At 46.1% G+C, this 15896-nt stretch overlaps 1 protein-coding gene across 1 annotated transcript in view; it reads right to left on the reverse strand.

Moving 5' to 3' along the window:
* Nucleotides 1–15896, reverse strand: part of atat1 (alpha tubulin acetyltransferase 1) — a 70607-nt gene that overhangs the window by 49923 nt on the left and 4788 nt on the right. The window contains exons 2-3 of the mRNA XM_063048131.1: nt 15515–15691; nt 12592–12775 (exon numbers count right to left, since the gene is read on the reverse strand). Coding sequence (XP_062904201.1) covers nt 12592–12686 — 95 coding nt within the window. The 5' untranslated portion in view covers nt 12687–12775; nt 15515–15691. The remainder of the gene's footprint in view (nt 1–12591; nt 12776–15514; nt 15692–15896) is intronic.

The raw sequence follows: 15896 nt of genomic DNA on the forward strand, positions 1-15896 counted from the left end.
CTTGCTGTTACACTGCCTTCGCGCATCGACTCTTCTCTGACGCAGCCAGCAGCAAGTCCAGCCCCTTTGGCTTCTCCAACAATGAAGAACTCATGCCAACACACCACAGTAAATTCCTGATACATGTGAATGCATGTGGTGAGTTACATTGCTCCTTGATGGGCAGGTGGGAATGTGGAGCTGAAGTTACCATCAGATAACAAAACATTACTGAAGGAACTCAGTAGGTCAGGCAGCATCTGTGGCGGGAAATGGCCAGTTGACAATCAGATCAGCCGTGATCCATTACCAGCAGAGTAGGCTAGAGGGGACAAATGTCCTACGTTTACTCTTAGTTCATGTGTTTATGGGACTGCACATATAACTAGTAACCGGGGTGGAGTTAATGAGTGACAGAACGAGAGAGTCTGATTAACATCAGCACAGACACAGTTGTAAATGGTAATAGGGGATGGGACAACAAAATGACATTGACATTGCCTTGGCTGAACAGTTCATTGCCTGTTTATACTTCTGTTACTTTTAGTAACTAACTGATGTCATCCTTACCCTCGGCCATTAGGCTCTATAATGAGTCAACCCATAGCCAGGGAAGTGACGATCCCCTCCTGGTAGACTGCTTGAGGTAATTTTTTTTTATTCTTTCTTACTTCTCTTCTAATATTTGTATATCTGTGCACGTGTAATGCGACTGTGACACTGTAATTTCCTTTGGGATCAATAAAGTATCTATCTATACAACATCAGGACAGAAGTGAGAGTGTGTCAGACCTGGATTCAAAGTGCAAATAAATTTATTATCGAAGTACAAACATGTAACCATGTACTACCCTGAGATTCATTTTCTTGTGGGCATTGACAGTAAATCCAAGAAACACAACAGAATCAATGAAAGACTGCACGCAACAGGACAGACAAACAACCAATGTGCATAAGATAACTGTCAATACAAAAGAAAAGTAAATAAATAAGCAATAAATATCAAGAACATGACATGAAATGTCCTTGAAGGTGAGTCCATAGGTTGTGGGAACAGTTCAGCGATGGGGCAGGTGAAGTTGAGTGAAGTTACCCCTCCGGTTGAAGGGGGGGAATAACTGGTGTGGGTCCTAAGACTCCTGTACCTTCTTCTTGATTGCAGCAGCAAGAGAGCATCAATGGTGGGGAGGACTTTACTTGTCATGGACTTGGGCATATCCACTAGTTTTTGTAGTCGTTTCCATACAATATACTCTCCACTACACACCTATACAACTTTCTCAAAATTTTGGATATCATGCCAAATCTTCACAACTGGCACGCTTTTCTTATAATTGCACATGTGTGCTGGGCCCAGGACAGATCCTCTGAAATGATAACACCTGTGATGACATCTGTGTTAAGGATTAACAGAGATACAGTCAGTTACAAAGGGCACTGTGGGGTGGAGACACAACACTCTGCAGGAGCGTAGTCTGGAGCAAACAACAAACTTCTGGAAAAACTGAGCAGGTCAGGCAGCATCTGTGGAGGATAAGGTACGTTTTGGGTTGAAACTCCGCATCACTGCACAAGAGTGGGTCACAGGGTTTTTAGCAGCCTCCAGCTGAGCAGGGCTGATAGGAGGAAATGCAAAGGGTAGCAAGTCTGAATTGGAAGCACACGAGAAAAAGCGTAGTGGAAAACTAATGTCAAAAGTAATTCAGTAACTCAAGAAATCAGCCACGTATTAATGAGCAGCAGCTGTTGGATGAGGTCACGAGCAGCAACAATTGGGGCCCTGTGCCACTCACTCGCTGTTTGGCTGGAGATTAGGGCAGTTCAGTCCTCGTTTTTTTCCTGAAGCACAGATGTCAGGGCAACGAGGGGGGATGGATATTTTCTGTGATGGAAATCATCTTCACCCCCGAAAAACAGGCAGCAATCTACATGTTCCGAGAATACACATAAAATTAAGATGTTTGCTGGCCTGGGCTAGCATCAGTGGCATCGGCGGTTGGTCTGCCACCTGCCCTCAGGGGAAGGAGAGATAAGGAACAATGGAGCAGCGTCTGGAGATGTGTAATGAAGGGATGTGGGAGAGAGAGCTGTCTGGAGCGGCTCCCCCCTTTGAACCCTGAACTGTTTGAAGTGATGGACAGGCGATACCCCAGCAGGGGGATAAAAAGGGACAGGTTCGCTAAGGCAGGGCACACGCCACCCGAGGTAACGAGACCCTGGAAGCGGTGCGCCTCTCACGAGTGGGTGAGAAGTACCAGATAACGACAAGGGTGGAAAGGTACGATCAGCGGGAACCCGGTGTGTGTCCGCCCTTGCCTGGGTGCCGGGTTCACTGCAGAGGATCGACCGCATCTGGAGGAGGGGTCACAGTCGGTGACCTCAGGTGACATCACCAAGGACCCGCCCAAAAGTTGCTCGTGAGCAATCTCGCTGGTCTGTGAGTGAAGCTGTGCTGAATGATGAGTTGCTCCTGTTCTCTCTGTCTCTCTTCCCCCACCTTGTCCATCGCCATGGCAACGATTACTGCGAACTGAACTACTAACTGGACTGAACTTTGAGTCATTTTGAAATTGGTCATTTACCCCTAGACAACGATAGAGCTTGATTGATGCTGTTATCTTAATTCTGTGCACATGTGTGGTTATCATTGTTGAATTGTTGCATTTATTATCCTTTCGATTACTGTGTTGCTTGTTTCTTTAATAAAACTTTCTTAGTTCTAGTACTCCAGACTCCAACTGAGTGATCCATTTCTGCTGGTTTGGCAACCCAGTTACGGGGTACGTAACAACAATAAAAGGAAAGGTACGTCACATCCGGAGTTTCTCCGGTTAGCGGACGATTTCCCTCCACGCCTCTCTGATGTAGTGGGGAACCGCGTACGAGGCAAGTTACAGCAGTGGTTTGCCATTGCCTTCTGCCGGATGAGTTTCCAAAGAGATCACCAGCTCGTAACCCAGCATGGATGGAAAGCGCGCAGGGGAGCCGGCTGGATTCGAACTCGGAGTCTGGCGCTGATGCCACTACGCCACCAGCCAGGTCAATCTGCAATAACACGCACAAAATACTGGGGGAACTCAGTGGGTCAGGAAGCATGAATGGAGAGGAATGAACAGTTGACGTTTTGGGCCAAGACCTTTCATCAGGACTCGGGAAGGGGGAAGAGGCTAGAGGCCAGAATAAGAAGATGGGCAAGAGGAAGCAGTATCATTTGGTGTGATTGGCAAAACCAGGTGAGGGGGAAGGTGGGTGAGGGAGAGGGGGTGAAATAAGAAGCTGGGAACTGATAGGTGGAAAAGGGAAGAAGAAAAAAAAACCTGATTGGAGAGGAGGGTGGACCATGGGAGAAAGGGAAGGAGGGGCACCTGAGGGAGGCGATAGGCAGGTGAGGAGAAGGGAAAGGGCAGGAGGTGAGCCAGGGTGGGGAATAAAAAGGGGGGGGAAGGGGGGGACATTGCCAGGAGTTGGAGAAATCGATGTTTATGCCATCAGATTAGAAGCTACCCAGATGGAATAAGAGATGTTGCTCCGCCAACCTGAGAGTGGCTTCATCATGCCAAGTGGAGGAGGCCACTGTCGGAATGGGAATGGGAATTAACGCTTGGACCTGGTAATGCAGTACACGGATGGGTGAGAAATAAAAAAAAATGTTTGCATTCATCTCAGGCCGACTCATAACCAGCGAGGGATTTTTCAAGTGAAACTATAGTGGAGGAAGCACAATATCCAATATACATCCAGGACAGCAGTATTATAAAAGGCAAGAGATTTTTAAAATCGTGCATTACTGATGAGGGGACCAAGCCTGGGCCGCATGATGGTGTAGTGGTTAGCGCAGTCGCTTGACAGCACCAGTAATCTCCAATTGGGTTCAATTCCTGCTGCCGTCTGTAAGGAGTTTGTACGTTTCCTCTGGGTGCCCCGGTTCCCTCGCACATTCCAAAAGCCATATGGTTAGGGTTAGTGAGTTGGGGGAAAGGCTAAGTTGAGGGGCTGCCCCGAGCACCATCCTCACTTCTCAATGTACATGTGACAAACAAAGCTACTCTTTAAAATCTAATCCTTGCACGTGTTGAGAGGCGAGATGGCAGTGCCATGAGCTCTCTGTGGGAGTGCGAGAACACAAGTGACACCATTCCCTTCGTGCCCTGAAGCCTGAATCACATTTAACAGCACAGGATGCCTGTCATGTTCAGAAATCCATGTGAGGTTTCAGTTGGAAGGAAGCACTCACAGAGTGGAAAATCCCAAGGTCAGTCCAGTGCTGCAGCTGCACTCTCAGCCTGGTATAAGGCAGCTGCTGTTCGTGGCCAGCGGCGAGAGGCCTCCATCAAGGCACAAACAACCTGTTTCCACTTCTCACTACCGGGAGAGAACCATGGAAACCATTTCCAGGTTTGTCCACATCCACATATGGATGCCAGAGCCCGGATTCGTACGTCCACTGCAGAGCAACGGACTGTGACTCACTGCCTTAAGGTTGTTATAGCCGGCGTGGTAATGGGGACAAGCTCCCACGACCTATTAAATACTGCACCTCAAATAGCCTCAGACAACCAAGTCCAGCTCTGGGCCTTCACGTGTGGCTTAGCTACCAAACCTGGGTGGAACCATTTCTACTGACAGGAGAAGGGGCAAAGGTTAAAACCAGTCACTTTGGGCTCGTCAATTGTCGTCGGCTGCTCATCCAGGAGAAGGGAAACTGATCTCAAACCTGTTCTGCCCTGCAGCTATTGCCCACTCATAGGGAAGGCTTCGGGAGCCTAAGAGAAAAGCTAACTCATATAGATACAGATATTCCAAAATCCAAAAAAATATGAAATCCGTAACACTTCCGGCCCCAAGGATTTTGGACAAAGGGTGCTCAGCCTGTAAGGGTATCTGCACTGTACTGCTGCAAAACAACACATTTCACGACACACTTAGACCATAAGATATAGACGCAGAAGTAGGCCATTCAGCCCATTGAGTTTGCTCTGCTATTCATTCATGGGCTGATCCAATTCTTCCAGTCATCCCTACTCCCCTGCTTTCTTCTCCCCATACCCCTCGATGCCCTGGCTAATCAAGAACCTGTCTGTCTCTGCCTTATGTACCCAATGACTTGGCCTCCACAGCCGCTCGTGCCAACAAATTCCACAGATTTACCACCCTCTGACTAAAGTAATTTCTCTGCATCCCTGTGCTAAATGGACATCCTTCAATATTAAACCTGATTCTCACCACAAAACAAAAACAGCATCATGTCCTCTGGCGCAACTCATCCAAGCCTGACTGTCTGGAGTTTGCTCAATCTGTCTGGGTTTCCCCAGGTGCTCCTGCCTTCCACTTTTCCAAAGGTATACAGTACAGGACGACAGATTAATTGGCCACTGTATATTATACCGGCGGGAAGGTGACGACATTGTAGGGAGAATAAAATGAGATTATCAGCATGGACTAAAGGGGCTGAAAGGCTGCTGTAAGATCCTGTGACTCCGTTGGTGCTCGGTCTTCCAGAAGACAGCTTAAACCCGTAACCGACCGAGCCTTCAATGTCACCATTAACAGAGCTTGAGCAGGGAAGAGACGGGAGTGTTAATCGTGACCTCATCTCACAAGTTCAGCATTTCCTCCTCCTCCCTGCAACCCAGCATGATCTGAATGCAGATTCATGAGTCACAGGACTTCCTGCCTGGGAATCTGTGAGATGCAAAGACCTGCAGAGGTATTTGACAGAGTTCCATTCGTATGAAGTAATGATTTTTTTTTCAGGGACGTCCAGTTCTAAGCCTGAGCTGCTCTGACTGCCTGTCTGTGGCTCGGAGGGTCTCACCATACCCAGCTCCTGCCCAGAGTTACACTTTGTCATTCAATTGTACACATGTATACAGCTAAATGAAACAACATTCTTCATGGACTAAGGTGTAAAACACAGTGCATTAATCACATACAGATTTTAAAAAATCCAAGAAAGCAGTCCATAACGAAGTTCCACATACACCAGTGGCCCCCACTTTACTAGAAAAACAGTCCAAATCCTGATTTTCCATTATACAAAGCCACTTGCTTTAAGTAATGAGAGCTGAAAACTATTGCTGACTATATAAATGATTTGGATGCAAACACACATGGCTTGATTAGTAAGTTTGCAGATGAAACAAAATCAGGATGTCTTGTTATTGATATGACGGAGGCTACCGAAGATTACAGGGGATCTTGATCAGTTAGGGAAGTGGCCCGAAAAGTGGCAACTGGATTTTAATAAAGTGTGAGGTGATGAACTTTGGAGATTCCAACCAGTTTAGGACATATTATGAATGATGGGGCACTAGGGATTGTTCGTTGAAAGTGGCGGCACATTTAGACAGGATAGTGAAAAAGGTAGATAGCTCAGTGGCCTTCAACAGTCAGGGCAATGAGTATAGCCGTCAGTAGTGTATAGGAGTTGGAACAGTATGTTGCAGTTGTACAAGTTATTATTGTGACTGCACTTAAAGAGTACTGTGTACAGCTTTGGTCATCATGGTTAAATTGAAAAGAGTGCAGAAAGATTCACAGTACTGTGCAAAACTCTTGCACACATATACATGGCTAGGGTACCTCAGACATTTGCAGAGTAGTGTAGTCATTTTATGTATTCCATTGTACTGCTGCCACAAAAAAATAATTTGTGACAAAGGTGAGTGATGATAAACCTGATTCTGATACGGGTCTCTATTGTAGACTGAGAGTGGGAAAGGGGCAGGGAGAGAGGAGTCATGGTTGGGAAAGGGGGAAGTGAGAGGGGAAGGAGTGGGAAGCACCAGAGAGACATTCTGTAATGAGCAACAAACCATTTGTTTGGAATCAAATGACTTTGCCTGGTGCCTCAGGGCCGGGTGTGTCTGCTCTGTGCCACCCCTGCCCCTGGCACTCCTTCTCTGCCACCTGTCCCACACCCCTCCCTTGCCATTCCCAACACCCTTTGCTCCCGCTAGATTTACAAACTCGCTCTCCGCTCCACATTGACAAACACAATACCGTACAAAAGTCTCAGGTACCCTAGCTATACACGTACTGTATATCTGCCTAAGACTATTGCACAGTACTGCATGAGGATGTTACTGGGACAAGGGACCAGAGGTATAGGAAGAGGAGCTCCAGGCAGGCTGCGTCTTTATTTCTTGAAATATAGAAGAACGACGAGCAAACTCATATTTAGAAATGTTTAAAATTTGGAGAGGCATACCAAAACTAGGAAACATAGGTTTAAAAGTGAATGGGAACGATTTAAAGGAACCCGAGGGGCAACTCTTTCCACACAGGGGGCGGTGAGAACACGGAACGGGCTACCAGAGGAAAGGGTTGAGGCAGGTACAATAGTATAATTTAAGAAATGTTTGATTGGTGCATGCAAAGGCACTACCTGTATCCATGCTGTTTTACTCTTCATGATAGCAGTAAGATGGGTGCAGCCTCCTTTAGTCAATCATCTCTTCTCCCTGTCTATACCTTTACCTCATTCTGCTACACACAGATCACCACCCAGTTATGGCCCTCTGTAAGCCAACCGAGGTCCGGTCTGTCACTGAAGTGACTTGTTTCTTGTGCAGGAAGTGTTTTAAAAGAGACATAATGAAGGGAAAGGTAGTGTATCGGTTAATTTAATAGATTAATGATCCAGAGACATGTGTTCAAATCCCACAACAGAAGCTGAGGGATTTCAGTTCAATTAATTAAATTTGATACAATCACTTAAAAATGTTTAGAATACGTCCTGGTTAGAATGTCACTACTCGACTGAGAGATTTGCACAGAAACGTTGACGGTGACACTCTGACCGACAGACTCAGAGCTGCACTGACCAGGTCTGAGAAGTTGATGCTGTTCAGTGACACGGTCACATCTCCACAGGATGGGGGCAGGCATTGGGGCGGGGGAAAGAGGGGGGCACAGTGCTGACATCTGCTTCATCCACCTGAATCAGGAGTAGGCCTTTGATAAAATGAGGGTGACAGGGTTGGAGGAGGAAATCTGCAATTAGATCCAGCAGACCTACACAAAGATCTGGTGTAGTCCTAATCTACGACAGTCCAGCTTGGAGTCAGGCAGGGCAGCCTCTCTCATAGAGTAATCTAACCCACTGAAACCGTGCTGATCCATTTACACTCGGACAGTTCCATTCACCCCACATTACCAACACCAGGTTCTACCTCTCACAAGGAGCAATTTTACAGTTGTCAAAGCTTTGGGATGTAGAAGGAAACTGAAGAGACTTAGGCCAGTTAGAAGAGTGGGCTGAAAGATGGCAGATGGAGTTTAATGCTGATAAATGTGAGGTGCTACATTTTGGTAGGACTAATCAAAATAGGACATACATGGTAAATGGTAGGGCATTGAAGAATGCTGTAGAACAGAGGGATCTAGGAATAATGGTGCATAGTTCCCTGAAGGTGGAACCTCATGTGGATAGGGTGGTGAAGAAAGCTTTTGGTATGCTGGCCTTTATTAATCAGAGCATTGAGTATAGGAGTTGGGATATAATGTTGAAATTGTATAAGGCATTGGTAAGGCCAAATTTGGAGTATTGCGTACAGTTCTAGTCACCAAATTATAGGAAAGATGTCAATGAAATTGAGAGAGTACAGAAGTTTGCTAAAATGTTGCCTAGGTTTCATCTCCCAAGTTACAGAGAAAGGTTGAACAAGTTAGGTCTTTATTCTTTGGAGGGTAAAAGGTTGAGAGGGGACTTGATAGAGGTGTTTAAAATTATGAGGGGGATAGATAGAGTTGACATGGATAGGGTTTTTCCATTGAGAGTGGGGGAGATTCAGACAAGAGGACATGAGTTCAGAGTTAAAGGGCAAAAGTTTAGGGGTAACACGAAGGGGCACTTCTTTACTCAGAGAGTGGTAGCTGTGTGGAACGAGCTTCCAGCAGAAGTGGTTGAAGCAGGTTCGATGTTGTCGTTTAAAGTTAAGTTGGATAGGTATATGGACAGGAAGGGAATGGAGGGTTATGGACCGAGTGCAGGTTGGTGGGACTAGGTGAGAGTAGGAGTTCGGCATGGACTAGAAGGGCCAAGATGGCCTGTTTCTGTGCTGTAATTGTTATATGGTTATATGGTGTAGAGGTCAGCATGATGCTATTACGGCACCAGAGACCCGGGTTCTGCTTGTAAGGAGTGTTGTACGTTGTCCCCGTGACCCCTTCCTATGGGTTCTCCGGTTTCCTCCCACACTCCAAAGATGTACGGGTTCATAGGTTAATTGGTCACATGGGTGGAAGTGGGCTTGCTGGGCCTGTTACCATGCTGTGTCTCTTTAAAAAAAAGAATGAAAACCCACATGGTCACAGAACAAATGTGCAAACTCCAGACGGACAGCATCAGATTGAACTGCAGTCATTAGGGCTGTGAGGCAGAGGTGTGTCACTGTGGGGCCCACTCTCCTGTCTGACTTGCTTGGTGCATTGAGCTTACGGGTTACTGGACTATGGTGACCCCCAGTCTCCTGGATAATTCAGGATCACGGAGCTGCCTGCGGCAGACACACCAAGGAGAGCCAACACCAATGTCATCTCTGCCAAACCCTCCAAATCCACAGGAAGGATAACTGAACCAAACAGACCTCTCCCAGAGTGACACGCCACAGGTTTACACCCCGCAGGTTTCATTGGCAAGGCTGTGTCCTTTGCACGACCAACATCAGATTCCAAAAGTCACTCCATTCTGAACTCATCACAGGAACAGACCGTCAGTGCAGAGAGGAAAAGATGCTCTCCGAGGCCTCCTTGGAAAACATGCAACATCCTCACCAACTCTTAGAGAATTCCTGGCCTATGATCTTGTCGTCTGACAACTTGCACTTGTTCCTTGATCTCACTCTAACTGTGCAAAAGGAGCACATAGTCCCTGTCATGCAACTGTTTGGAAGTTCGAACAAAGAAATTACATTTTTGTACAGAAATTGACTAGACTAGTTGAATACTGGAAACTTTGTGTATGCTCAAATTTCTTGATGCATAATCAATCACAATACAACAATACAGTTATTAATACAGAATCCATTAAAGGATAATGGTATCTCAGAATTAGTAAACAGGCCGATAGTCAGGGTCACCTTTGTCCCATCCTTATCTCAGAATGCCAAATATCTCTGGCCCCATGCTTTACAGAGGGGAGCTATGCTCTCAGCGATTTTTTCCAGTGATGTCCCCAGTTGACTGCATGCTGTCTGTAAACTATCCCTTGCACACACGTTATCTTAACCCTTGCCTTGCCACAATTTCCACAATCTCTCAAAGCAGAGAAGCATTTGGGATGGGACTGGGCTGAGTTTGACACTGAGGCCCAAAGTAAAGAGCAGGAACAGAGTACCAGCTCCCCAGCCGAACACCTGTCTCATCTGCGGCAGAATTTGTGAATCCAGCACTGGGCTGGTCAACCTCCAAAGAACCAAGAATGGAAGTCAGTCGCCCTCGATCCTGAGTGTCTGCCTAAGAAAAAGACTGAACCCTTGGCCAAATCCATCAGCAACTAGACAGGCTTCAGAGGTGCAAATTATAGATGAACTGTTTGTCACACGTACATTGTCATGTGTCATTTGCGTCAATGACTAACATAGTCCAAGCATGTACAGGGGGAGGGGCTCACCCACACATTCCAGCACGAACATAACATGGCTCTGCTCACTAACCCTAACCGTACACCCTTGCAACGTGGGAGGAAACCAGAGCACTCGGAGGAAACTCACACAGTCACTGAGAGATCGTACAAACTTCTTGCAGACAGCAGTGCTGGTGCTGTGGTAGCACCAAGCTAGCCACTATGATACCGTGCTGCCCAAGATTTTCCAAGGCGGCAGAGCCTTGGTCAAATTGTGCCGACTTTCCAAGGTTAAGGTCTGCCAAAATTTAACTGCATCTGTGCCCAGTTCATATTGGCCTGTGGAGGTAGCGTGAACCAGAATGCAGCCATGCTGACTGGCACAGATCTGCGATGGCATCCTTAAAAGTCACGAAGGTGGCAGCTCCTCAGCTCTTCTAGCCGCAGCTGTCAGCCCGATTACTTGAAAGAACAGAATCAGGTTTATTGTCGCTGACATGTGCTGTGAAATCGTTCGCTTTGAGGCAGCAGTACAGTGCAAGATACAAAAAAATTACAATATGTGACAATTAAAAATAAATAATCAGTGCAAAAGAGAAATGGCAAGGTGGTGTTCACGGAACATTCTGAAATCTGACAGCAAAGGGGAAGAAGCTGTTCCTAAGATGTTGAGTATGTGGCTTCAGACTCCTGTACCTCCTCCCTGATGGTAGCAATGAGAAGGCACGTCCTGGATGGTGAGTGTCCTTAATGATGGATGCTGCCATCTTGAGGCATCACCCTTGGATGATGTTTTTAACTGTGGGAAGGGTTGTAACCGTGATGGAGATGGCTGAGTCTTTCGATCTTGTGCACTGGAGGGTCCATACCAGTCAGAATCTCTCCAATGGTACATCTGTAGAAATTTGTTAATACTGTAGTCTTTGTTGACATACTAAATTGCCTCAAACTCTTCAAACCTGTGGATCTGGTTACAGGGCAGCAGGGTCCCCACTAAAATCTCACCGTGGCAGGCCGAATGGAAGATTAATGGGATGCTTGCCCAGCACAGCTGATGGGAACTTAGTGATAATGTGTGGAATTGCTTCAACAGCCTCTATTTCCCACACTTCTGCTGTCACAATCACCCATCAATCATCCACTTTTGTCTGCAAAATCAACGGACAACAAGCCCAAAGGAACACTACTGACAGGCTGTAGATAAAGAAGCAGCAGCACCTCACTAAACCCAATGCACAGGTGGGAATGGCTTAGCTGGTGTGATTTTTTTAAATATAAAAATGAGATGGTCCTGTGTACAAATAGAAACATTGGCCAGTTGCTGAAATAAATGAATAAATTTTCTATTAAATATGTTATTTAATGTTGTGAAAAAGGCTAATCTTCAACAATGGGGAATTTGCTACAAAAACAGGTCGCGCCTACAAAGAATATACACATGTATAGATCGTCAGAATTTACTTGCGATTCTCATTCTCAGTCTGGTGAACAGCAAATAACCTTTAAAAAATCTGACCTCAGCAAGAAAAGGAAACTTCCAATGTCTGCTGGGATTTGCGGTGAAAATTTCTAGCTTCCGAAATAATTTTCCTGGGAATCCACACCCTCTCCCCCATCTCCTTTTGTTCCTCCTCCAGTTTTATAAGCTCTCAAGTGAATCCTTCTTTCACTAGGGTATTGAAAGCACCTCTGCCCAATTCCAACATTCACATAGTCAATGAACCATACATTTATATGAGACGGAGGTCACATTCGGAGGGAGGAGGTGAGCGCTGGATTGGGGGAGTGGTGGTCTTAAAGGGAGGGTGGAGAGGAGTCAAGGCTAAGGTCAGGAAGAAGGTGGTTGGCAGTGGCTTTAGGTGTAAGGCGGGGAAGAATGAAGTCCGGCAGAGAAGGGGGAGAGGAAGGCAGAGGCACAGGTTGCCGGGCGGGGAGGAGGGAGCAAGAAGAGCTTTCAGAGCGCCGGGTAGACGGAGGATCAAAAGGGTGGATGTATGGGGGAGATACCCGGGTAGGGAGAGAGAGCCCCGGACGGCAACACTTACTTGCTGGAGCTGCTCTTGCGGCCGGGCTGTAGGTGGTGATCCAGCACCGAGATCCTCTCGGGGAAGAGGGGGTTAATATCAAACGGGAACTCCATGCCGGACAATCTCAGCACAAAAGGCAGCGATCAAAGCCGGGCGCGCATAAAATGCACGCAGGGTGGATCGGGTTTAGCTCGGCCGGCGGCTGCACAGATGATAAAATCTCAGTGAACTGCGGCCCGGAGTCACCCGGGGACCGGGCTGGGACCCGCTGCCCCGCTCTGGGCGGCTCCACCGCCCAGAGACAAAAGACCGACTACCCGCTAATGGTTTACTTCAAAATCAAATATTTTTTTTTAAAAAAAATAAGCCTCATTCAACTAAAGATTCACCCATAACCCCATCCTGTCTCGGGTTAAAATTACAAGTGGCTCGGACACCGAGTCGCCCTAGAGACCGGCACCGGTTAGCCCATTTCCGGCAAAGAAGGGCGGCGGACGTCGTGTCACCATTCGCCAGCCATGTTGGGTGAGGCGTCGTATGGTCACTGATTTGAGAGCTCGCTGAGATTTCTAATACCAAAATCAAAGTCGAGTTTATAGTATCAGCGTGTGCAATGAAAAAAAATCTACTCACAGGCACATAGCTTCAGAAAAGTAGCGTTTATAAGAAAAAAATAGTTTGTAGATACATTTATTTTTGGATTACCTGGAATCTCACAGAATTGTATCACTCATAAACAGGCTCTCCCATCCTCATAATAATAATTATGAAGTCCTCAATTAGGAAATATTTTGAAGAAAAACTGCTTAGAATTTCTTTCGTTTAAGAGACCTGAGTGACTGCAGTTGTTGGAAATTGGAGCAACAGACAATCTGTTGGGGGAAACTCAGTGTGACCATCAGCATCTATGGGGGAAAAAGAATTGTGAACGTTTTGGATCGAGACCCTGTTTCAGTCTTATGTTTATTCAATTTTGTGTATAATTTTATAAACACATGCAAATTATAGAAGCAGAAGCAGATCAAATTTAAGCTTGCGTGGCACCTTGCCTATTGACTGCTCCCCATTGCATATCAATGGCTCTGCTGTGGAAAGAGAGAAGAGCATGAAGTTTCTTGGTGTGCACATAGCGGATGATCTGGCCTGGACCCACAACGTCGCCCCGCTAGTCAAGAAGGCACAGCAGCGTCTACAGTTCCTAAGGAGACAGAGGCGTGCAAGACTCCCCACCATTCTAATTAGAAGCGTCCTGCCTGGCTGCATCACTGTGTGGTACGGAAGCAGCAAGGCATCGGACCACAAGACCCGAGAGAGCAGGGCTTCCCAACCTGGGGGTCCACGGCCTCCTCGGTTAATAGTAGGGGTCCATGGCATAAATAAGAGCCTGGGACCCCTCCTATAGAATATAGTAGAAACTGCTGAGAAGATCGCCAGGGTACCCCTCCCCACTATTTGTGATGTTTACTGGGCGCATTGTATACTATACGAGGGGTGATTGATAAGTTCGTGGCCTAAGGTAGAAGAAGTCAATTTTAGAAAACCTAGCACATTTATTTTTCAACATAGTCCCCTCCTACATGTACACACTTAGTCCAGAGGTCGTGGAGCATACGGATCCCTTCCTTGTAGAAGTCGCTGTCTTGGACCTCCAGAAAGTGGTCGACAGCAGGGGTGATTGATAAGTTTGTGGCCTAAGGTAGAAGGAGATGAGTTATACATGCACGTGCAGTTCAACTCTTTGAGTGGTTGGGCAGAAAGTTTGAAGTTAATGACTCATCTCCTTCTACCTTAGGCCACTAACTTATCAATCACCTCCACTGTGGACCACCTTCTGGAGGTCCAAGACGATGACTTCTACAAAGAGGGGGTCTATATGCTCCACGACCGCTGGACTAAGTGTGTAAATGTAGGACGGAACTATGTTGAGAAATAAGTGTGCTAGTTTTCCTAAAATTGACTCTTTCTACCTTAGGCCACAAACTTATCAATCACCCTCGTAGGCCCGAAAGCATTGTTAAGGATCCCTACCACCCATAAATAGCTTTTTCCCCAGAGCTATAATTGCTCTGAACCAATCGATCAAACATCATCCATAGATTTGTTATAATGCTACTTTAATACTGGTTTTATGGTCGTCGTGCATCTGAGTTGTGCTTTTGTACTGCTGGACATTGCTTGTACTGGCTGGTTACTTGATTTTATTTATTGTTTATTTATTTCATTTGTTGTTTCAGCATTGAGTACGAGAGTTGCAAACTCATTTTCGCTGTATTGGAGCATGACGAATTGTACTATGCAATGATAATAAAGATATTTCATTACATTCGACAATCTCTTTGACCCACTGTCATCAGGAAAGAGATACAGGACTGGGACTGGGACTGGGACTGCCAGACTAACAGCTTCTTCCCCCCGCCCTGGGCTGTGAGACTAATGAATACCCTCTGCCACCACCCATCTCTCACCACTAAGAGAGCCAGCTGTTTTACCGTGCTGTTTACTGATCATCTGTGCTGAGCGCTTCACATGCACGTGGAATTGTATTTCATTAGCTTATTCTGTTTTATGTGCTGTATGTGATATCTGTATTTTGGGTCCACCATGAGTTTCAATTGTTATATACACATATGCAGTCAGACGGCAATAAACTTGAATATGAGTAAATAAGATTACTGCTGTAGTATTTGTAAATACATATATGTATGATCATTGATTTTGATAGGCAATTATAAATGCATATGATATATTTATTTTTTTTATATATGTAAGAATCTCAGGGGATAGTGTTAGAAGGTAGCACTGCGGGAAGATCTCTCCTGCTCTTCGATTATTTGCCAATTCTTTCCAGCTCTACATGCTGTCTATCTCTCCTCCACTCGCTCAGGATCTCAACTCGAAATGTCAACTGCCCATTTCCTTCTACAGATGCTACCTCACCCACCTGAGTTTCTCCAGATTCCAGCGTCCGCAATATCTCCAATCACGCTGCTGAGTTGCTTTGATGGCCTTGGCTTACGCATTGCTCACTGAGGATACGTACCCTTCTACCTGGCCATTAGAGGTCAGCAAAAATGGACAAGGTGCCAAAAGGCTGGAAATTGGAGCCACAGACCACCTGCTGGGAGAACACAGTATGATGATCAGCATCTATGGGGGAAAAAGAATTGTCAGTGTTTTCGATCGAGACCCTGTTTCGGTCTCATATTGATACAATCCTGTGTATAATTTCAGAATCAGGTTTATTAGCATGTGTCATGAAATTTGTCAACTTGAAAGCAGCAGTTCAACGCAATACATGATAATAAAGAAAAAAATTAAATCAA

Source organism: Mobula hypostoma, chromosome 5, assembly GCF_963921235.1.
Source record: "Mobula hypostoma chromosome 5, sMobHyp1.1, whole genome shotgun sequence".
Lineage (NCBI taxonomy): Eukaryota > Metazoa > Chordata > Chondrichthyes > Myliobatiformes > Myliobatidae > Mobula > Mobula hypostoma.